A 24,953-nucleotide genomic window follows, 5' to 3' on the forward strand; every position below is an offset into this window, starting at 1 on the left:
TCTTTCTCTTTATATACATCTTTCAAACTGTAAACAACAAAAAAAGACCTCTTTATTCATTATTGGTTTTTTTCTTAGTTGGTTTAAATACAGTTTCAAATCTTCAACTGATATTCTGCAGGACAGAAATATTCCTAAAGTTCTTAGTGGGAGAAAGTAGTCACAACAGTAAGTAGGTCACATCTGTATTGTTCAGGAGACAAGGAGATTTTTGTTGTTTGTTCTGAAGGGAGTGATCCTTGTGACAATAGAGGCCTGGGTGCTGGTGAGGGGTGAATTGTGACGTGGGGCTGCTTTTTCCTACAAGGACTTTGCTGCTAATTGTGTGACAATGAAAACATTTTCTGTAAGCATGTGAGGCTCCGGAAAGTTTTTCAAAGCCACACTCTCTTTCTCCTCAGGAAGAGGTTCTCACTGTACTGGAAAAGAAGATAGTGAACTTTGAACAGGCCCCAGATTGAGCAGCTCTTAGGAAGCTGCCAAAGTTGCAGCATCCTCACTGCAGCAGCTTCTCTGTTTAAGGAAAACACGATTCTCTCTTATGTTTCAATCAGTGTATTTGTATTTGAGATTAATGAGAAAGCAAGCCGAAGTTTGGGCTTTGGGACACTGTTAGCCCAAGTCCGCGTTATGGCTGGACCAAGGGCAGGGTCAGGGGCCTGGGCTGCGGGAAGAGGGGCTGTTTGTGTGGCCTGTTCACCTTTGTTCGCTTTCAACACTAAGCCAGTCTTTCTCCAGACTCGGGCGAACCCCACCCCGAGTTTATACAAACCTCACAGCAGCCAGCCCGACCGCTGCCCCCGGGCCGGCGCTCAGGAATTCCGCCCGCAGGGACTCACTGCGGTGGATCCAGCAGCCTCAGCTTCCTCCACTGAGAGTCCCGGAAAAGGCGGCAGCGGGGACGCGCCAGGCAACGCCTCTGCTGCCAGCCAATGAGCTGCGGGGCCCGCGTCGGGTCGTCGCTCATTGGCCCGCGCTGGCCCCGCCCCGCGGCGATCACCTCCTCCAGCCGGTGAATAAAGTCTCAGCCCGGGAGTCGGGAAGACCTGCTTGGTGCGCTCGCTGTCGCCTCTTCCCCCGTGACTCTACCCCGTTTCGCCCGATCCCTCTGCCTCTCTCCAGCCGCCAATCTCCTAAGTCTATCTTCGCCTTTTTCCGGTCTCCTTTTTTCCGCCGTCAGCATGCAGAAAAAAGATGCCTCCTTTGATGGTTTCCTGCCTTGCTTCCAGCATTTCGCCACGCAGGCCATCCACGCCGGCCAGGATCCGGATCAATGGACCTCCCGGGCTGTGGTGCCTCCCATCTCCCTGTCCACCACGTTCAAGCAGGGGGCGCCGGGCCAGCACTCGGTGAGCTGGGTCTGTCTGGGGCAGTCAAGAGTTGGGCAGGAAGGAGATATGGCTTATTCATTAAAATGGGCCATAAGTAATTTATAAGATGACTTATAAACGAGGAAAGCAACACTAATAATTTTTGCAGTAAAGGTTTGTATTGTAATACTCTATATATGAATAACAAAAGGTGAATACAAGTCAAATTCAGCACCTCTTGTAATTGCAGAAATCAAAGGACTTGAGTATTAAGAATTTAATACAGTTTTTTCCTTTCTTAAAATGTGTATACATTGTTTTGGCACCCTCACAGAGGTCCTCAGACTTTTTAAACAGGGGGCCAGTTCACAGTCCCTCAGACCTTTGGAAGGCCAGACTGTAGTTAAAAAAAAAACACTATGAACAAATTCCTACACACCACTGCACATATCTTATTTTGGAGTAAAAAAACAAAACGGGAACAAATACAATCACACTGCCTCATGTGGCCCCCGGGCTGTACTTTGAGGACCCCCATGACTTCTAACAACAACCCCCTTCTGAACTGATAGATTAGGTGAGATTTGGGAATGTTAAGTAACTAGCCCAAGGCTACTAAGTGGTGGAGCTAGAATCCTTACCCTGCTCTAGAACCCTACACTAAGGTGCCAGGCTGCACTGTGCTATTAGCCCACTAATGTTAGTGGGAATTTAACTCACTGCATCATTTCAGCAGTGGGGCTTAGTGATTAAGAGCACAGTCCAATGGTCTAAATTCTGACACTGTCTCTTCTGACCTGGGAGAGCTTGAGCATGTTACTTAACCTATCCGAGCCTCAGGTTGATCTTGTATAAATGGGGATAATAATAGTACCTACCAAGTGAGTTGTTGAGATGTATGTAAAGCTGTTTGGTACATAATAATAACTCAACAGTAGTTTGGTTTTCACGATATTCACATTTATGCTATTTCCATGTAATCCTCACAGCAACCAAGTCAGTGGGCAAGACAGATGTTAAATACCTGTTATAACAGGAAAAGTAACTGGCCATGTAAAGCCTGGGGGAAAAAGCTTTGTTAATCACATAGCTTTGTCCTTCCAATGTCATACTTGATGGATCTTGGGGAATTTAAAAGTTGCGGAGGTTTCCAAGAAATTAGTTGACCTTTGTAGGTCCAAAACCTTATTATGCTTTGAAAACTACTGAAGTATATTATTATGCTCCTATTAGCCAAGGAGATTTTTTATAGACTTTGCCCTTGGTTTTGTGAGGTAGAATTCTAAGGGCAGACCTACAACTGGTTTAGCATACTCTTAGCTACTGTATTTTGGAGTCTACATGTGTACTTCACCTCTCTTCATGCATATGGTTTGTTCTTGGTGTAGGGTCTAGTGAATGCCTGGCTGCCCAAGCTTTGGAATTTTTTTCAATAAAAACCATTCAGGTGTGATATTAAGAATTAAATCTTTTCAGAAATGTGGCAGAGGTGGTTAAATACAAAAGACTGTGCTTAATACCTTTTCAAAAATCAGCTTATTCCTCTAAAGGGAATTTGAAGAACTGAATGAGAAACATCCAAGTCCAGTTCCATTGAATAGCCATTGAATGGGTAAGGCACTTTGACACTGAACTATGCTTCTTTACCTTCTATAAAGTTAAATATCTGCAGTGAATATTTATGGAAACATGAGGTGCCTTTCTGTGGCAGGAGTCACATGAATCCAAGCATTATTTTCTGTCCGGTGGGAACAGCTGCAGGTCATAGTAAGGCAGCTATGGTGAGGAGTGGAGAGAGTATCTTGGAGCCCTGGGAAATACGCTGGTCAGCGTGGCAACAACAAGGAGACACAGCAACAAAACTTTTAAAAATCATTGTTACCAATACTGGGAGCTTCTCAATCAGAAACAAAGGTGGAAAAAGTGGTTGTGTTTTGTGATGTGCTAACGGAGACAGGGAGAGACACTATAGGCTTTTAATCAGTGTTTAAATGCTAGGTTTAAATTCTGGCTTTGACTCCGTAGGTATTATAATATTTATCTTCACATTCTGAAAGCAAGTTATAAGGATTAAATAAAATTGTTATCACTCAATCAGACAGGTCTATTGCCTGATGCCCAGATAGAGGCCAACATACTGAGACAGCAGGTGTCGTCGCAGAGAAAGTTTAATATTGAAGGTGCTGCGTGAGTAGATGAGAGTAACTTTTCAAATCCATCTCCTTGAGAATTTGGGGGCTAAGATTTTTAGAAATAATTTGGTGAACAAAAGGCTAGGGACTAGGACTGCTAATTGGCTGGGTATGAAATCATAGATTTGGGGGGCAGAAATTGTCTTCTTGGTGGAGATAGTCCCTGGGTAGAGCGTCGCAGTATCTATTGGATCTGGCCACTGGTGTGGTTGATGACAGTTGATCCCTCTGAATATCTAGCAGATTTCATAAAGATCACTCCTAGGTTTTAACTGTTATCTCCAAAAGCAACTAGAGACATCAGAAATGTCACTCCAGTCAAGGACATGTGACACTTAACTTTATCCTCACAATAATTTTATGAACTAGATATCTGTATTTTATTCCCATTTTACAGAAATTGAGAATGACTCTTGGAAATGCTGAGTGATTTACCTGTTGGCATGCAGCTCATAAGTGGCAGACAGAGAATTCTAACGGAGTTTGACTTCAGACCTCTAATGGCCAGACTCACCCTGACTGAAGAATAGACCATTATTAAGTAGGATGAACACACAGTCTGGAGATGTCTACCCTAGGACTCGAATAGTAAATGTCTTAGAATTAACTGTAACTTCTTTTCTTCAGGGTTTTGATTATAGCCGCTCTGGAAATCCCACTAGGAATTGCTTGGAAAAAGCAGTGGCAACCTTGGATGGGGCAAAGTACTGTAAGTGGTTTTTGTTTCACAGTCTAGACTCCATCTTAAAATGTACCAAGAAAATTATATGACTTTACAGGGGAAGTCAAAAAAGAAAAAGAAAACAAAAGAAAAACATTTAAATTAAAGATGAAAAGAAAAAATCAAAGGGGACAGCCGTCAGCTCGCAGACTACCTCCGGGACGCTTCCCGTCCGTAACATAGATTCACCATGATTCTTCAGAGGCTCTTCAGGTTCTCCTCTGTCATTCCATCTGCAGTCTCAGTCCATTTTCTGAGAAACATTGGTGTGACAGCAGTGGCATTTAATAAGGAACTTGATCCTTTACAAAAACTCTTCGTGGACAAGATTAGAGAATACAGATCTAAGCAACAGACATCTGGGGCCCCTGTTGATGCTGGCCCAGAGTATCAGCAAGACCTGGATAGGGAGCTTTTTAAGCTTAAGCAAATGTATGGTAAAGCAGACATGAATACTTTCCCTGCCTTCAAATTTGAAGATCCCAAATTTGAAGCCATCAAGAAACCCCAGGCCTGAAGAAATAAAGTAAAATCAATTTGGCAGTTTGCCTGGATTAGTTGTACAACTGATCAGAAGTTTCAAAACAGACATACATTTTACGGCTCTCAAGTGTTCTTTTAATTCTGATTCCAAATAAATTATTGGGGGGTATTGGAAAAAAAAAGAAAGAAAAAATCAAAGGGGGCACAGAATACAGAACTGTAAAGAAATAAAGATTTGGTCGTCAGAATTCTTATTTTACTATGACTTGCAATTCTTGGCCCAAACTCCCTCCTTTGCTATAACATGCATATGTGCAATTATTTACTATGGTGAATGTCTGCCTACATTATATATTTTTTATCTTAAAGATATTATCTCTCTCCTTTTTTTTTTGAAACTGGGTCTCTGTTTGCTGGAGAAGTGCTGTGGCATCATCTTTGCTCACCGCGCAACCACAATCTCCTGGGCACAAGCGTCTTCCTGCCTCACCCTCTGGAGTAGCTACCTATGAGAATATGCACATTTTTTATGCTCTGGTTTATTCATCTGATAATTTGTGCCTCCAAATAGCACCAAGGTCTTTTTGCGGTAGCCAATAGCCCATGACAATGTGCTCTCAGAGATTAAAGATTAACTCCTTGAACCTTTTTTTTCCATGAAGGGAGTGGATTGCTGTTAAGTCTCCTTTGTATTTTTTTATATAAATGATACTAAATAAGGATAGGAGAGGGAATAGAAAATAAAAATCTTATGTATCCATCAGGATTAAATTTATCAGACAGACGTCAGGTCTGGTTTTGAGTTTCGTTAAAATACTTGCTGAATTGTGTTTCCATATAATTAACAAAGTAATAATATCTTTGCTCTATTCCTTATATTTAAAAACTTTTATTTTGATATTTTTAAACCATAATTAAATGGCAATAGGCCTTTTATCTCAGATTTTTATAAAGAATTATTTCAAGTATTTTAGAAAATTTTATAACCAAGACAGAATTAATGTAACACAAAAAGTATCTGCCTACATATATATTTTTTATTATACAGATATCTTTTTTTTTTACACTGGGTCTCACTCTGTTTGCTGGCTGGAGTGCAGTGGCATCATCAAAGATCATTGCAACCACAATCTCCTGGGCTCCGGCGATCTCCCATTTCATCTTCTGGAGTGTCTAAGATCACAGGAGTTTACCATCACACCTGGCTAACTTTTGTATTTTGTGTAGAGATGAGATCTTGCTATGTTACTCAGGCTAGTCTTGAACTCATAGCCCCAAGGGATTTTCTCACCGTGGCCTCTCAAAGTGTTAGGATTACAGGCACAGCTACCTTTTGTAGTCAGATACTTTAGTCTTCAAATAGAAAGGGGGATTTTGTAATATTAAGCAGAGGATTTTGGCAATTCAGCCGTGAAGGCTGTCCTGTCAGCAGAGACGGGGCACATCAAGTAAAGCCCATAAATACTGCAGGTGTTTTTTAGCCCAGCAGTCCACAACCTTTTTGGCACCAGAGACTGCTTCCAAATAAGACAATTTTTCCACAAATGGGGGAGGGAGAGAGGATGATTTGGGGATAATCCAAGCTCATTATATTTATTGTGCACTTGATTTCTATTATTATTACGTCATAATATATAATGAAATAATTATACACCACACCTTAATACCCAATCAGTGGGATCCCAGAGCTTGTTTTCCCACAACTAGAGGGTCTCATCTAGGGGCAATGCATGACGCAGGAAGTGTGTTGCTCATGTGTCCTCAGCTCCACCTTACATCCTCAGGCGTTAGATTCTCGTAAGGAGCACACAACCCACGGCTTCTCCTCCTGTGAGAATCTAATGCCTGAGCTGATGTGACAGGAGGCAGAGCCCGGGTGGCTGTAACCACAGAGGAAGCCTCGCTTATCTCATGCTGTGCCACCTGTTTCCTAACAGGCCACTGATGGTACCAGGCTGGGGCCTGGAGGTTGGGGACTGATGTTTTAACCTACAGGTCTGAGTTTTCAGTTTACTCTAACTTGATTTTTATTTTAGGTTTGGCCTTTGCTTCGGGTACATCAGCCATTCTGACTATTGCCCATCTTTTAAAAGCAGGAGACCAAATTATATGCATGGACGATGTATTTGGAGGTAGGTAACCCCTCCCCTCATACTGTGTCAAGTGGTATTTTAAAAATAATGAAATGAGCCCTGAGTTATATTAAAATGTAGTCAGTATTATGGATTATTTGTTATCTTTTAAAGGTGTAATGGACACCTCCACATGGTCTCAGGTTTGGTAAAGGAAGAGCATAAACACCTAGGGTCCATGCTCTTAGAACTGCTTATAAGAAAGATTGTTTAATTAGAATTATATTTAAACTGTTAGAAAGAGCATATAGGACCTGATCAACTTTCAGAAATATTCTGCTCTAGAGAAGCTAATGTTTAGAGAGAGTGTTCTAATAATTTAAAATTTTTACCTGCAATGAAGATGAACTATAACTCAAAGAACCTTACCTCTCCCCTTCCCCCTTTTATTTTAGTTTTTTGTTTCAGGGAAACTTGAAGTTTTGTCAAAAGCTGTGGACCCCTTCCACTCAAGAGACTTCACCTAGTATTCACATTTTAGTTATAGGGGTCTGATAGATTTACCCCTTGAAGCCTCTTCATGAATCCAAATTTAAGAACTTCCATTCTAAAGAGATAAATTGTTAGCTGTTTACAGTGGGTGAGTGGGGAAGGAGACGGACTTGCTCTCACTTTTAAGCAGCACTGATTTTTGTGTTCAAAACAACAGCACTGAATTTTGTAGATATACGTTTGCATATGTTCCACTTGCTTCCAGATAATTAAAATGATTTCTAGGGTATTATTATCATTTTATATATTTCCTGTCTGAACAAAACATCTAAATTCTTCGAAGGAAAAAGTTCCTTTTAGTAATCATTTTATCCTTCAGAAATCTGCACAGTGCTTTACATTTTATCTTGGTCCTTATAACGATTTGCTGAATTGAAATTTTAGAAATCTGAAACCTTTAATTACTTTTATTCATGCATTACAAAAACCTCATGGCAAATACAGGTACTAAATCCTGAAAATTGTTGATTTTTAAGAATACTGTATATATTTTTTTCAACCTTATATTTCCTACGGTTGGTCAACCTAATATCAAAAGTCTAATTTATCTTTGATTATAGAGTGGTTTCCTTGTTTTCTGTTGGCTTATCAATGATGCTTATTTTTTGGGTAGCGCCTTTGTCTGAAAGGAGTAGGGTGCCAGCCCCATATGCTGGAAGTGGCGGGTTCAAACTCAGCCCTGGCCAAAAACTACAGAAAAAAAAAAAAAAAGCTATTTTTCCATCAAATTGGTCTATATAAAAATCAAATTCAGAACAATATTTATAAAAAAATTATTCTAAGTTGAATGATTTCTCTTCTTTCACTGTGAAAATCAAGTAGTTTGATTTACATGGTCTCATTTGTCTGTTGAAGCTTTCAGAGCCACACAGAAGTGACTGAGAAAGTGCAGGTGCTCAGTTCTTTTCTTTGACCAAAGCATAATTAAATTGAAAAATTCATTGAACATTTCATTGATGTTAGTTGATTTATTTTAGGTTTGAATACTAGAATGAAATTGTTCAAAATGATACTGATGTTTCAGGGAGCGTGCCACTCACCGTTTGAAGTGCATAGAATGAGTGTTTTGAGAAGCATTGTTTGTGCCATGCCTCTTTTTGTGAATATCAAGTGTGTTTTATGTAACTCTTGGGCCTTAAGTTTAAAGTCCAAACCCTTCGTCTTCTAAGTACCTGAACCAAAAAGAAAAGAAAAAAAATTAAGTCCAAGCCTTATTATCCTCTATTATATTGCCTTTAGTTGCATTTTATTGGTGACTGAGAGTTCCTTGTATTTCTCAACTGTTTATACCTGTAAGGAGCAAACATTTCTTCATATAATGTTCTTTCCCTTTGATCTCATTCTGTCCTGCCCAGGTACGATTGTGTACTTCAGGCAGATAGCATCTCAATTTGGATTAAAGATTTCTTTTGTTGATTGTTCCAAAACCAAATTGCTGGAGGCAGCAATTACACCAGAAACCAAGGTAACTCAAATAGTTTTTGGTTCTGTACATTTTCTTTGTTTGATGTTTTATTTTCATCATTTCTGCTTACTAGAGGCTGAAATTTAAATTATATCAAATAATAAATTTTATTGGAAACCACTGGAAATATCACCAAGATTAAGATAGGTTTGGCATCTGCCAGGCATTATACCACAATGGTTAGGTAGGTTAATTCTGGAATGTAATTCAAATTCTAATTCTATATTATATAGAATTGTATAGTATTATACATCGGGTCCCATAAGTTCCATACACACATAGGGAAAATGTGTGTAAAGACATGTACCTTTATTTAAAAAATACTTACTATAAAATTTTACAAAATATTTCTCTACACGTTTATATATAAATACTAGAATATTAAAAATATAAAATATGATAGGATATAAAATGTAATATTAATTACATTTTTAAATGGAATGTGAGTTAATTTTCCTATGATGGTGACTTTGGGATAACCTGCACTTGTTGTGTTACCTCAGCAAATTATTTAATTTAAGTCTCCATTTCCTCATTGGCAAAATGGTGATTATTGTATCTACTTTTTGAAAAGGTGATTGTGAGAATTAAAAGAGATAATGCATATGAAATACTTAGTACCCAACTTAGATACATGGTAATTATTAAAAAATTTCTATGCAGGGGTACACAATTTTCAGTTGCACGATCAAGCTAGTATTGACACCAGAAGTCATTATAGAGATTGCATCATGGGAACGGAAGCTTGCCAACCTCCAACACTGTAAACTAGGGACCTTTTTCAGTGCTGTGAAGAATACTGGCAAAAATAATAGAAGTAGAGAATGGGCCATAATCAAGCTTTAGCCTCCATCCTGGGAAGCTTGTGTGCTACCGAAGGTGTTTTGTGCCCGGGTGAAGGGCAAATGTGACGTTCTTTTTTGTGATCTCATTTAAATTCTGCATAAGTATAAGAAAGGCAGGTGCCTTTTACACAGTATTCAACCTTTTCCGACTTTTTGCTAATGATTGAAAGTTTAGAGTTGTACCCAAGACTTTGTTGCAGTAAATGTTAAAAAATGAACATCTTTTCATGTACATATAATTTACTTTGAAGATTAACACGGGGTAAACTTTTGGTGATTAAGGATTGTTTTCAAAGGAAATTATTATTTTTTTTAATCTTGCTTGAGGGAAGAGACACGTTAAAATAGCTGGTCTAGTCTTTCTCAGGGAGGAAAGCAGATCATAAGTATATTAAGTCTTGTCACCATAACTTAATATAGTGGCTCTTTACTTACTTGAATTAGTACATTTTTTCCCCCTGAAATATGAAGCTCATCATTTATAGTAAAATTTTTAGGACTATGTTAAACCCCCTTTGTTTATAGTAGATAAATAAGCATATTTTTAATTTTAATTTTTTTTATTATCACTAAGAATAATAAGGCTTACCAGGAATAATTTTTATAAATTTTTAAATAATTCAAGATTTTTATAGAATATGAATTAGTTTAAGTACCTTACCTGTTCCATAGGAAGGCTCTAGAGTACGAAGATTGTTAAACCAGCCCATTTAAATACTTTGTAGTAAGAAAAAGAATCATTAGTCCTTTTAAAAAGAAAGCTGCAGATAATGTAACTCAATGCAGTGGCATCTTGTTCAACAAATAAGACTCCCTGGCATTTTCAGTAACTATCGAAAGCATCTACCATCTATTTATGACTGAATTGTGGTAGGTTTTTTTGAGCTATACAGATAAATATCATATTATCTCTCTCTCTCTCATTTTTTTTTTTTTTTTTAGAGAGTCTCACTTTATTGCCTTCAGTAGAGTACCTTGGTGTCACAGCTCACAGCAACATCTAGCTTTTGGGCTTAGGCGATTCTCTTGCCTCAGCCTCCTGAGTAGCTGGGACTACAGGTGCCCACCACAATGCCTGGCTATTTTTTTGTTGCAGTTTGGCCGGGGCCGGGTTTGAACCCACCACCCTCAGTATATGGGGCCGAGGCCCTACTCACTGAGCCCACAGGTGCCGCCCCATATTATCTGTTTTTAAAGGGAACTATAACTACGTTTTCTGTCATTTTTATCCTTCAGTCTAAAGCCCATGTTCTTCTAAAAGCCACAGGTATCTATAGTTTCTAGTTCATTCGGCATTATTTAAGTTCATATTAAAGATATTTTTGAAATACAAGTTGGAGTTTACCAAACAAATGAAAACAATATAACCTAGTTGTATGTACCCTTATATTAATCTGAAATTTGAAATAATAAATAAATAAAATAAAGTTTTTTTGGCATCATAGGGAGAAATCTTTTTAATGAAAATTATGGGATGTATTCTTACATAGCCTGTGTTATTTAACTTTGAGAACCAAATTTCTAGATGCTGAACTATGTCTTTGGAAAATAGTTAGAATAATTAACTTTAGCACTTTTTTTTGCTTAAACGTACATTATCTTATTTGATACTTACAATAGCTCTGTAAGTATTAACAGCCCATCATATCAATGAAGAGGATAAGTTACTTAGCTGTGGCCTCTCAGAAATTGTAGGAGAGGTGAGGATTCACATTTGAACCTTTCAACTTCATCATCCATGAATTTCCATTACATAGCAGTTATCCAGGTTGCTACAATGTATGAGATATATGTTGAAGAATATTTTTATAAATTATTGTATTTACCAAATGATTTTAGCTTGTTTGGCTCGAAACCCCCACGAACCCCAGCCTGAAGATGATGGACATTGAAGCCTGTGCACATATTGTCCATAAGCATGGAGACATTATCTTGGTTGTGGATAACACTTTTATGTCGCCGTATTTCCAGGTAAAGGAAAATAAATTATTTTGGCATGATTAGTAGACCAAACATATGGGTAATTGGGAAAGGAGAGACTTACATTGAAATTATGATGAAACTCATAGAAATCATATTTATTGGACAATAAATTTTAACTTTTTCCATGATTAGTTAATATCTTCTCAAAACTATGTTAGTGTCTTATAATAATACTTTTAATTTTATGAATGTAGTCTCTATTATAGCTTTCCGGTTCTCTTCGGATGTGTGAACTCTGAGAACATGGCTTTATTATGTGATCGTATCTGCCCTTGCCAAACGCACAGTAGGGACTTGTTAGGTGTTGGTGACAGACCAGGCATATTGTAGTTTAGTCACATCCCATGTGTTCTTACACACACTGGGGGGGAGACTGTCCTCAATGACATCTCACTGTATGTCACACAGATTTCTCCATTTCCTTTTTCTTTCTGGTTTTTCTTCCTTTAGCACCACAGAAACTATGCCTGGACCTCTATATCTTTAACTTGTGTTATGAATCATGGCTTGTTTTACACGATATATTTATTTATATTTTGCATAAATATATTGCTCTTATATTAGTTTTTTGGCTCCTACAATAAAATACCTTAAACTGGGTGGCTTATAGACAGACATGTATGTCTCCCTGTCCTGGAGGCCGGGCAGCCCAGAGCAAGGCGCAGCAGACCCGGTGTCTGGCGAGGGCTGCTCTCTGGTTCTCGGGTGGCACTTTCTTGCTGTGTCCCCACATGGGGAGGAAACAAGACAGCTGTCTGGGCCTCTTTCCTCGGGGCACTAATCCCGTTCTTGAGGTGACCTGATCACCTCCTAATATCATCAGAGTGGGGATTAGATTCAACACTGGATTTGGGGGAGTACAAACATTCACCCCACAGCATCACCCTCTAAACCATCTCTTTCCCGCCTTCCTCTACACCCATCTTCCCCCTAAGCCCAACCGTCTCAGACACCCGTCGTTCCTTCCCTTTTTTCTCCGGGTTCTTCCTCTGTTCTGTATTACATTTCTTGGGAGATCCTCTTGGGACCTCTAAGTGACCTGCTGTCTGCCCTTTTCCCACAGGTTCTCTGTCCCCTTTTGCGAGGGACCCAGCTCTGCTTTCTGTCCTTGTCAGGAGTTGCCTTCCCCTGCCCTTTCTCCCCGCTCCTGTCCTGTCACACTCAGCACACTTCCTGAGGCTCATCTCCATCTGCAGGGTTCTTGGAACCCAGCTTGCTGCCTCCAGCTCCTCAATCAGGCAGATCTTTGGAGGTTCAATTGTTTATATTTGCCCCCTTTGGTTTTGGGTCCCTAAAGTTGCCCCAGGCTGCTGTCCCCATGTGATAGAGTGACTCCTTGGGGAGCTTCCATAAACCTGTTCTTATGTGAGGGCACGATCAGGGTTTATTTTCCTTTCCTGGCCACATTGCATTCACGTAGCTGCATGGGCCGTATGCCTTTGGCTCACACTATATTTTTGGCTGCTGCTTGTATCATGTAACTGTTCTGTTTCCAACCTAAAATTCCTGGCATCATGTTTCTCCCAGGATTTTCAGTGTAGGATTCTTTGTGCCAACTCCTTCACCCATACGCCACCTCATTAGGCCAGTTAATACAGTGTAGGATGGCTTTCACCAAGCCACGGTGAATCCTATCTACTCCCCAAAAGACTGCATGAATTTTTTTTAGCCTGGCCCCACCCAGATTACTCATCAGGCCTGGACCTCATCCTCTACTACCTTTACTAACATAGGTCCAGTTTTTCCATTTTTTAGGAGCCCATGTAATGTTCTTCAGGTGAAGGATTGGATTTTGCTTTATTTCAATTTGTGTCCGATTCAGTTAAATTAATCAGAATCTTACCATCCCCAAACAGCCACATATATTGTTTCCACAAATCAAATTTCCTGCTGAAAACATCCTCTCATAGTCTAACCTTTATGAAAACAGACCTACTCTCTCCTACCTGCCTTCTGTTTCTGGGTCTTCTACAAGTCTCACAGCAGGTAACGTGCTCACACCTGCACGCAGATTCAGAGCAGCGTCTCTGGAATCGGGCAGTCCGGGTGTGAGTCCTGGCTCTTTAATCTGAGGGCTCTATCTCATTTTTCTTAGTCCCTTTTCCTCCTCTATACAATCGGAGCCAAAGGTACTAATGTTATTCAGTTAGGTAAAGTTCTTTATACAATGTTTCACTTGGTTATGTCAAATATTTAGCATGGTTCTTAGCACTTTAAAAATGAGATGAACAGTTGTTTGTGGTTGGTGTTTGTTTTTCCTTCTCTACTGGCCACAGAGTTTACAGAACATCAGCAGTAGAAGGGCCCTGAGACCTCGTCTGCTTGAGCCCCTCACCCTAGCAAAGGACAAGCAAACACATACGCAGAGAGAGCTTTGGCACCACCTTACGCTAAACGTCCTGTTGTTGAAACACCCTAGATGAAAAGGTCCATAGCCGCCTGCACTCACATCTTCCAATGTCTACACAACTCTAGTGAGGGTAAAACACACACCTACAGTTTCTGCTGAAGAACATGTAAATTGAAAGACGTTGATCGTACATTGTTAACAGGCGAGTTGATTATAACTTTAACTCTCACTGTGAACAAAGGCATTTTAAGACTAAAGGAAACATCTGGAAGATATCATATTAAGTGTAAAAAGCTAGGGATGGAAAGACAAGTACTTCATGATCTGATGCTATGTGGAATCTTTCAGAAGTAGTAACTGGAACAAAGGTCCCAGAGACTGGCAGGGGCAGGGGAGAGTGGTCAGCATTGACGGTCAGAGAGGAGGGGTCAGCTTTGCTGCTCTATTGCACGGAAGAGTAAGCAGGGTTAACAATAAAGTATCGTGTATCTCAAAAGGGATAAGAAGGAGGATTTTTAAATGCTCTCTCTCACCACAGAGAATGGATAAAGCCTCGAGGTGATGGATCTGCTGATTACCCTGGTTCAGTTATTGCATAGCATATACATGTCTGAAAACATTATGGTCCATAAATATGTACGAGGATCCATCAAATAATAATAGTAAAAGAAAAACATAACAAAAAAATGAAAAGATTAATTTTCAGGAAAATTAGGTAGGAGAAAACAGTCCAAACAAATTTCTTTATAGTGACTTTACACATGACAAAATTAGTACAGTTATCCGTTGGTATCATGGAGCAGCTGGTTCCAGGAACCTAGAATATACTGAAATCTACAGATGCTCAAGTCTTTTATAGAAAACATATTAGCATATAACCTATACACAACCTCCTGTGTACTTTACATCATCTCTAGATTTCTTATAATAACCTAATACAATGTAAGTGCTGTAATTGTTACACTGTATTGTTTAGGGAATAATGACAAGGAGAAAAAGGCTGTCCAAGTTTAGTACTGACACAGCTCTTAATTTTTTTCTCAAATATTTTTAGTCCATGGTTGGCTGAAACCATGGATGTGAAACCCATGGATAGGGAGGGCTGACTGTGTAATAACAGCAATCAGGAGTCAGATCAAGATGAGCCAAGTGTGAACAGTGATAGCATATATCGTGGGGGTTGAGGGTTGTAAAGTCTAAGCAGATTAGTTTATACTTACTTGACATAAAAATTGCTGAATGTTTATGTCAATTATTTTATGAGGTTAATGAGTAATAAAATACCAATGTATCTGCTGTAGGTAATAGATTCGTGGACCAGTCTGCAACTGCTATAAAGAAATAGATCCTGGAGACATGTTGACCTGGATCTGTCTGCTGTTTCCACACAATTTATGCCTTGAAATTGAATACTGGTTCTAAGAATTCATATTTTTATTTGGTGGGAGAGAGGCAAGTGGAAGTTAATATCAGCGATCCTGGAAAAACTTAAAATGTACATATTTTTACAAAGTTAGTACTGCTTATTATTAGGATGGAATTTACAGTTGCAAACAGGCAGGTAAAGAAGCATATTCTGAAATGATTTGTCATTAAAAACAAAACACTTTTTTCTTTCAGAGGCCTTTGGCTCTGGGAGCTGATATTTGCATGTACTCTGCAACCAAGTACATGAACGGTAAGGCACGTACAGTCTGCGCTCTGAGTGTCTGTCCTGGGCTGGTGAGAATAGCACAGGCCTTGACTTTTCCATCTTTTCTTCTATGGTTCAGTAGGTTTTTTTTCTGTGACTTATGTGGAAAGAAAAAAATTGCACTTTGATGAAATGTGAGATTTCATTAATATCGGACAAAACAATGTTCATGAGTTATGAGAAGAAGATTAAAATTCATTGTAAAATACTGTGGTTTTATCCTGCTGACTTCCTGAACAAGAAATACTTAGTTTTTATATGATTTTTATTCTATTGTGGTAGGTATGTTTTACCTGAGAGCGTTTCCAAGTGGAGGTCATGGTTTAGAAATTATAAAATAAAAAACTAACATGAATTGTTTTTAATGTAAATGCTTTTGTTTTGTTTTAGGCCACTCTGATGTTTTGCTGGGCTTGGTGTCCGTGAACTCTGAGAGCCTCCATGACAGGCTTCGCTTCTTACAGAACTGTGAGTCTCAGCAGGTCCAGGTTCCCTACTATGCTCTAGGAGACTCCATTTGGCATTTGTAGTCTCACTAAATGTGGTGAAGTGACAGCATTCTAATACTATATGAAAAAATTAGAAATAGAGGGAAAAGAATTTGATCTTTAGATGAAAGTAGAAAAAAAAAACCATTGGGTTATAAAAACAACATAGCTATAGTATAGCAAGCTTTATGGCACAGCACAGGAATGAGTTGTTATTTTCATGTCAGTGCTGATTTTAATCATACTACAGAAAGGCCTAAGTGAATTTTTAGTTTTAAGACTTACTGGATTTTTTTCTTTTTGTCAAAAAACATTTGAAAGGAGGGGATTCATATACTCTACTTTTTATATCTGGAATAATGGTTGATTTTAAAGAGCACTTTGGGTATAAACTGGTGTTTTTCAACAGATAGCTGTTAAGAATGCATTTTCTGTTTGTACGGCTCGATGTGCCTCAAGTATGGATTAGGATTTAACCATGGCAGTTTGACAGATGAGATAAAAACATAGGAATGAAAATACTCTTTTAGGAAATAGCTGTCGAAGTAAGGGAAGGAGACTCTGAGGACAGAAGCCCAACCTTACTGCCTGATGACTCTGCTTTCCTGTATCGAGAGCAGGAATGAGGCAGGTGTCCAGAGGCCTGCGAAGGGCCTGGCTGCTTCACACCACGGCCGCACAGAACGCTGGCGGGACACTCAGTAATGACAGGAGTTCAGCTGCTATTTTTCTCTGTATATTATAATAATGTTTCAGAGGAATATAAGATTAACCCCTGGGCATTCTCTCATTTCATTAAACTCATACAAAGGACTATTTTTCTTCATCTTCACAAAGTTCATATCATTATCTTTATACTTAGCTTTGAAGACATTCATTTCTCCTCATTTGACAGTAAATTTTACTAGGCGTATTTCTGGTTCATTCTCACGCTCCTGATTTGAGACATTTCCCCTGCATGACTTGCCCCCAGCACTCAGCTGCGCAGCTTCTCCGAGTCACTGTAATGAAAGAGACACGCCAGAGAAAGTTCTGGGCCCCCCGCCTGTCTTCAGACTAACCCAGCACATGTTCATCTTGTAGCTCTTGGAGCAGTTCCATCTCCCTTTGACTGTTACCTGTGCAATCGAGGTCTGAAGACGCTCCACGTCCGAATGGAGAAGCATTTCCAAAATGGGATGGCAGTTGCCCGGTTCCTGGAATCTAATCCTCGGGTAGAAAAGGTCATTTATCCTGGTATGTTAATTGGATTTCTAAGCAGACATGCTCATATCAGGACTTCAGCAGTATCCCGAGCACCCTGTGTGGGTAATATTTATTTCTAGGTTAGGTAATCTCATTCATCTTTATGTTGGTTTATTTTTGGTCCTGCCATGCGGCTTTCTCTGTGGAGGGTCCACTGGAAAGAAGAGGGACCTGATCTGTATCTCCTGTTGCCCACAGGGTAGTGGAAGCTTAGACATTAGGGAATCGGTCCTGTGTGGTAGATGTTCCTGTGATGGTCTTTAGTTCAAAGGTTTGCGTCTACCTTTTCAAAGGTTGCCACATTGGACTTTTCGGCTGATTTTCTATAATTTTGTCAGTCTGCTCTGCTGCACTGGCTCCAACTATAATCTGATCGGGGTTTGTTCCAACTGAGACTTGAATATTTATGTGCGAAAATCCCCCTGAGTGTCTCTCTCTCTTTTTTTTTTTTTTCCTTAATTCCTTCATCTCTCTCAGCATCTGGAAATGCCCAAGTGGAGTTAGCAGACTTACATGCTACTCCGTGAATTTATTTTACCAATCTTTTAAGCTGGGTGGTCTTAAGAAAGGTATCTAGCTAGGTAGTCTTGGGTGTACAGGAGAATTAAGACCAGCCCCAAAGAATGTAGACAGATCAAAGCAGAAACACGTATGAGATTAAATGCCCTGCTTGTATTCTTCGTAAGGAACTGTCGACAGGTGTATATTTTGGATGGAGGGAGAAGAGCTTTGAGCCATGTGATTGAAGAATGGGCAGTGTTTGTTACAAGAGCTTGGCAAGGCACTCAGATTTATTCAACATGTGTTCATTCCAATCCTTGCCAACTATGGGCCAGGCTTTGTGCAAGGTCCTGGGAACCGATTATTGAGGAAGGAAATGGATTTGTCCTCCAGCAGCTAATGTGGCGGATGGACAGATAGTGAGCAAGAAGCTACAGAAGGATGCAATTAACAAGGGAGTCTAGTTACAGGGACGGCACGTGCAAAGGTCCTGAGAGGAAGTGCAGTGGCGCTGGCATAAAGAAAGCTGGGAAGGGCGGTGCCTGTGGCCCAACAGAGTAGGACACCGGTCTCATATGCCGGAGGTGGTGGTTCGAATCCAGCCCCTGTCAAAAACTGCCTCCACCCCCCCACCCCCCAAAAAAAAAGCTGGGGAAGGCACCACAGGTCAGTCTGAAGCTGGAGAGGGGAGCAGGGGCCCACGCGGTAGTCAGAGGTGAGGCTGGCATAAAGCTCAATATTAGGCTCATTTGCCATTTCTTTAAGTGGACAATTAAATTTTCCTTCCCAGTGACATTTGAGACCCTAAAATAAGATTTTATTGTGCCTTATGATTCCAGGGCTGCCCTCTCATCCTCAGCATGAGTTGGGAAAGCGTCAGTGCTCAGGCTGCACGGGGATGGTCACGTTTTATATCAAGGGCACTCTCCAGCATGCGGAGACTTTCCTCAAGAACCTAAATGTAAGCTTTAAAAACTGCTGCTAAGGGTTGGCACCTGTGGCTCATTGGGCAGGGCACCGGCCCCATATAATGACGGTGGCAGGTTCGAACCCGGCCTCAGCCAAACTGCAGCAACAACAACATAAAATAGCTGGGTATTCTGGTAGGTGCCTGTAGTCCCAGCTACTTGGAAGGCTGAGGCTAGAGAATCGACTAAGCCCAGGAGTTGGAGGTTGCTGTGAGCTGTGACGCCACGGCACTCTACCAAGGGCAATAAAATAAAACTGTCTCTAAAAAAAAAAAAAAGAAAAGAAAATCTCTTCTGAAGTTGTGGGGTAAGACCGTTGACTATCACTCACTTCTACCCAACCCAGGCGACAGTCTGTCCCTGCAGGTCACACACCTTTAAACCTCCATCATGAAATGCACTGTGTACAAGGGCACAGTGGCAGACATCTAAGTATGTTCATCTGCTTAGCTCTCCACATACTACAATCAGTTTGAGAGGGATGGACTGTTTTAATGCATTGGTGTGCCCGTTTGTCTAAAAGTAATTCCCTTTTTCAGATGAAACAGGTGAAAACTCAAAGTAGTGTGTTGTTAGTGCACTGCACAAAGGCTGTTCTGAAATCCATTGTGCCAACAGCTTTCCAAACCCTGCGCCTCCCAGCGGGGGTGAGGGGGCAGGAGGCCTTTGCTTAATTGTCACAGAGGGAGGAGGTTTTGGAAGAGAGACCTATGGAACTTCATACACTGGACATGGCTTAAACTCATAGAGTTTAAATGCTGCAGAGCTAATAAGTAGAAACCTGACAGGTTAGTCAAAGCCCTCCTGTGGGGACCCTAATTTAGTACAGTTATGAGAATAATTTTGAAAACATTTGTAACATTTAATGACACTTAACACTAAATACAGACCTGAGTGATTTTTCTTCCTGTGTTAGTAATGCGTTAAATGGCTATATTTAACAAGCGATACATGGAAACGAATAAGTTTATAGATCTAGGCAGACATTTAGAAATTTTCTTTACTTAAGTAATGACTGAGATAGGTTTCAAATATAATAATTTTGAAGTTTTAAAGCTCATGTTAAGTATTTCTTAAGTGTAGGAACAAATTATGAAAATACGGGCGTTTCACTTGGATCGGGTGTTTAATGCTTTATAGTTTAAACATAATACGCCTAACTGGTGGAATCACTGTTATAGACTTCATTCTCATTTTTCTTCTGAGTTTCTTGCAGGGCCACTTTATTGAAAATATTTTTTTTAGATTTTAGTATTTTTATTTTAATAAAAAAACTTAGTTTACATTTTGTTTGCTATAGTTATTCACTCTGGCTAACAGCTTGGGAGGTTGCGAGAGTCTTGCTGAGCTTCCGTAAGTATATTTCTGTTTTTCTGAGCATTTTAAATTTGATGTCAGCTTTAACGACTGTTTGGGGGAGGAGTACGGGAAAGTCAGGGATATGTCAAGATATTTAGCAGTAAGAGTATCATGGTGCTAACTCATCAGAATGGACTCTACCCGGGTGAGCTCTAGAGGGGGCTGCCTCTCAGCAGGCTGTGCCCTCCCACATGCTGACTCCTTCCTTGCCCTGCCTGAAAGATTCCAGCGGTGACTGTGCTCTAGGGTCCCTGGGCCCTGGGCCTGGGCCTTTGCTCTTTGGATCGGCCTTGGAAGGGGGACTGGAGACTGTGGTGGACGGGCTGTTTTCAGGACTCCCTGGGAAACAGAGAATGTGTCTCTGACGGAACTGTCAGTTCCACTGTTCTCTGTCCTGTGGGATAAACCTCTCCTAGCTGCGTGTTATCTGCAGGTGAGTCCAAACTCCAACTTGGTACTCTAGGCTTTTATTGTTTCACCCGATCAATCCATCCAGTTTTATCAAAGCTCTCCAGGATACTGGAACAGGAAGCAGCCTGAGGTCACGCAGTCCACAGCGTATTTTACAGACAGTTTAGTTGGTTTATTCAGATGTCACACATGCACACAGGGCCACTTCATCCTTGGCTTTGCATCCGGAACAGTGAGGGGATGTACTGGAGCCTGGATCTGGAGTTGAGGCCTTTCCCCCCAATTCCTTAACCAAGGAGCTTCCATTTTTTCATCTGTAAAATGACATTGATGATGATCCCGTGTTGATTCCCTGTCCCACCGAGCATTCTCGTCTTGCCTCTCCGTGTGCTGCTGGGACCACGTATTGTGATTATTGTGAGGGCAGGTCACCCTCGTCACCTGCTAACTTTAACTGTACTAGATGCACACGGTCGTGTCTGTGTTTTCCTTTTCATAGACATTTACGGAGTAACTTGTCTTGGCAGCACTGTGTTGAGGAATGTCGGGATTACCCAAGTTCAGGCCGATTCTCTGCTTTCTCATCATAGTATATTGTTTAGGGGGAGATTCGGGCAATCTCATACCATTCAAATACACATGATGCCCAAGTGAAGATTTGAAATAATCTGTATGACAGGTAGCTTTTTTGTTAGTCTTTGCAGGAGACGCCTGCTAGTATGACTTGATACAGCAGAGGGCACACTAAGTTTATAAAATTAGTTTATTTTTCCACGTAGTGAAATGTGTATTACTTTAGGACTCTATTCTTAAAATCAGACCTCTCCTGATTTATTTAGGAATTTGTTTAAAGTTTTATGGCCTTGAAACAACGGTCCCCAACCTTTTTTGGCACCAGGGACAGGTTCATGGAAGACAATTTTTCATAGACAGTGGGGGATGGATAGAGTTGGATCTTCCTGGGCAGAGCATTTTAAAGAGGATGTTTGTGTATAGAAGCTTCATCAGAGTGATAAAAGGAGGTAGCTGTTTAGTCAAGTCACGACTGAGATTATCTTTCCATGGGACTGAAGTAAGACAGGAGAAAGCAGGGTGACCCTGAGTTTCCTGGTGGTGTGCAGGGAAAGGAAGCGTGTCAGCTGCAGTTCGCACACCGGGGTGAGCGAGACTGTGAGCTTCTTCTCCGAAGTGCCTCAGCCCACGGGGATTCTCCCTCCCTGGCAGTCTTTTTGTCCATACGTGTTCGGTATTCTCTGTACCATTTTTCTTTGTGAATTGTCATAGTTTTTCACTCTCGCATTGTCACAGAGTGTCAAGAAATTATCTCATTCTGTGGCTTCCCAGAACTGACTGCAGTGCCTGGCGCATGCTAGGGGCTTCACTAGGCTCACTCATGTTGATGAAGGTGATGAGCTGCCAGGTGGTCTGGGAAGCTCTTGAAGGCCCCTGTGCCCTGGGTTCTATGCCGGGGTCATCAATGCTTGGCGCTCGCGGCCTGGCTTGTCAGCTGCCAGCACTCCTGGGTGTCTTTCCCTGCAGGGCCTCAAAAGGTGCAGTTCCAGATTGATCCAGCCAGCAGAGAAAATTAATTCTGGTCGGCTTCTGGTCCAAGAGACCTCTTCTCAGTCGGTGTCCGGCAGGTTGGTCAGAGGGCATCACTTCTGGCCGAAGCCTCCTTCAGGCAGGTGCTGAAATCCACCCACTGGAGGCTGAGCCTTCCCTCCAGCCTGGGCGTGCCGGGCAGGCGCCTCAGTGTCAGGATCTAGGTTCCCTTACCAACGTATAAACAGGGTTAAAAAAGTCTTGGTTTTCATGCAAAATCATGATTCGAATAGATAAATTTTATAATTTCTCATTTTTTTTTGCCTGTGAAAAATTATATGGGTCTGAAAAATGCGATATTTGGAGAAATGTGTCTCCTGTGACATAACCTAGCGAACAAAGATGTGCTCACGCCTCCCTCCAGGACTGTCATGACCCACTCATCTGTGCCGAAGAAGGACAGAGATCTCCTTGGAATTACTGACACAATGATTCGACTCTCCGTGGGCTTGGAGGATGAAAAGGATCTCCTGGAGGATCTAGACCAAGCTCTGAAGGCAGCAGTGAGTCTCACTGTGTGTCTAATCTGGGGGGTGGGCATCTCTGCATTTACAAAGAGTGGTGTCGCTGTGAACTCTGAGGGTTTGTCTTCCTGCTGTAGGCAGGGCGTGTGAGTACAGGGAAGTCAGCTAAGCGTAGAGTTAAAGGTGTTAGTGTGCAGAAACGCCTCTCAAGGAGGCGAGGGTTTTGCCTGTAGGTTTGATGACATCTTTTTCCTGTGCCCTGTGTTGCAGCACCCTCCAAGGGGAAGTCTTAAATAGTACTCCAGAACGGCGATTAGAAGCTGCTTCCTGAGAAGATGAATCTTCTGTAGAATGTAATGGACAATTAATGAGCTTTCACAAAATTTTCAAGTGAAATTTTAAGGCACTTCATTACTTTTCGCAACTGTGACTTTCCAGAGACTATCCCTGTTAACAACAGTTTTCTGCAAATCTTGTCTTGCTTGACAGGTTAATTCTCCTAAGATCTTTTTGTTGATTTTGCTATTCATTTGCCTCTGAAGGAGTTGAGACTTGTGCTGTTTTGAAGGATAATGTTCTTTTTGGCCTAGTCTAAGGCTTATTTTGATCATACAGTATAATGGCAATCCATTTTTGGTATTTTGTGAAGAAAGTAAAATATTAAATGACCGTTCTGAAATTAAGTGTAATTTTTGCACATTGTTGAAAAAAGCATTGAAAGCAATGGTTTAGTTTTAATTACCTCAGCCAATAATCACATAGTTGAAAAATCTGTGAAATTCCACTGTTTTAAGGTTGTACTTAATATATTTTACAAATAAATCTTATTATCAAATGCATCCCATTGTGACATTTGTAAATCATGTGACATGAACCCGTGTCCCTGGGTCCTTTCAATTCCCGACATTGCTCTTAGAGTCTTACTCTCTCGTGTTGAGTTTTAGACATTGAATTAAATACCTGTCATTCCCAAATCACAGTGTTTGCAGCTTAGTTATATTCTATACTTGGCAGGTTAAAGGCCACTTTTATACAGAGAAATACTATATATTTTGTATTTTTATCTGAAATGGTAAATATGGTGATGCTAAAGAACGTATATTTAAAACATTTTTTTATAGTTAAGTGCATAGTCAGACATTATCAATACACAAGAAGACAAATACAGGTGATCCTGGATACCGAAGATATTCATTCCTGAGAATATCTTTAGGCCAGATTTGTGTGTAGCCTGGATGCCTGATGAACAATGCATGCGTGGTAATACTCTAATGGCTCATGTGTGGTAATAATACTGCCTAAGACAATAACACTCTTGTGCTATAATAATAAGTTACAGAAACCATTATGCTTTTTCTTTTAATTCAATCAAAATATAAAAAACAAGCTCAAACTAAACATTAGATGGGAGATAAGAGAAATTACAAAAAATAACACTGAAGTTTAATGATAACCTAAGGTTGTAGCAAGTCTCGGCTAGAAGAATGTTGTGCCTATTTTGATCTCCTAACCTCATGAGTAATAACCTTTCCATTTCAATAATTAATCCACTAAGATGCTGAGTAATAGGTGAGGCTTTCATTGGAGAGCTCCCTTTGTTACTTTATCCTTCATAATTGTCCTGACAGCCTGGCAATGGAAGCCTAATGCTCTCCCCGTGGACCATGGTGTCTGGCCTTTCTCCAAATTCTTATTTCTACATCTTTTTCTGTAGTGATCACCTTTCTCTTCACTGCAGGCTCACCTGGACTTGCAGTGGACTTTTGTTTTGGGGGGTGATAATTAGGGGAAACAGACGTACAGAATTGAATGAAATAGTAGCATGAAAGTGATTCTGTGCGTGAAGGACCACGTGGGCAAGGAGACCCACCACTCGTGTAGGGATGCTGTGCCAACGACCACATATGCCCTGCGAGTCTGTTTGCATGCATGGAAAAACTTCCCAAATTATTAACTTAATTATTTACATGCATGGAAGAAACTGTTCCCAAATTATTTGTTTAATTATTTAATTATCAATTATCCTGAAGGGGAGCCTTGGGAGCCCATTCATAGGTATATAACCCTATAATTCAGATCATCCTCAACCCAGTGACTGCCCGGAATTAGATCTGTAAAACTGTTTTTGTCCTAAAGGTTTTCCATGTCATACCTTGATTTGGTTAAAAGAAGAACATCACTGACCCTGATGAGTTATCGTGCTGGAAATTCTGTCTCTAGAGGCAGGAGCGTCCTGAGGCGGGTACACC

At 40.6% G+C, this 24,953-nt stretch overlaps 2 protein-coding genes across 2 annotated transcripts; both read left to right on the forward strand.

The window, feature by feature from the left end:
* The first annotated feature begins 1,035 nt into the window (after positions 1 to 1,035).
* On the forward strand, positions 1,036 to 23,549 carry LOC128585938 (cystathionine gamma-lyase-like). The gene is made up of 12 exons (XM_053591354.1): positions 1,036 to 1,349; positions 4,130 to 4,211; positions 6,743 to 6,838; positions 8,686 to 8,795; positions 11,480 to 11,611; positions 15,594 to 15,651; positions 16,057 to 16,134; positions 17,238 to 17,390; positions 18,740 to 18,861; positions 20,169 to 20,221; positions 22,605 to 22,743; positions 22,975 to 23,549. Exons 1-12 carry the CDS (start codon positions 1,182 to 1,184, stop codon positions 22,999 to 23,001), a joined length of 1,218 nt encoding a protein of 405 aa, XP_053447329.1. The 5' UTR covers positions 1,036 to 1,181; the 3' UTR covers positions 23,002 to 23,549.
* Positions 4,205 to 4,878, forward strand: LOC128585939 (ATP synthase-coupling factor 6, mitochondrial-like). Its single transcript, XM_053591355.1, has one exon. It carries the CDS (start codon positions 4,414 to 4,416, stop codon positions 4,738 to 4,740), a length of 327 nt encoding a protein of 108 aa, XP_053447330.1. The 5' UTR covers positions 4,205 to 4,413; the 3' UTR covers positions 4,741 to 4,878.
* Positions 23,550 to 24,953: the final 1,404 nt, after the last annotated feature.

The sequence above is a fragment of the Nycticebus coucang genome, chromosome 5 (genome assembly GCF_027406575.1).
Source record: "Nycticebus coucang isolate mNycCou1 chromosome 5, mNycCou1.pri, whole genome shotgun sequence".
Taxonomy (NCBI): Eukaryota; Metazoa; Chordata; class Mammalia; order Primates; family Lorisidae; genus Nycticebus; species Nycticebus coucang.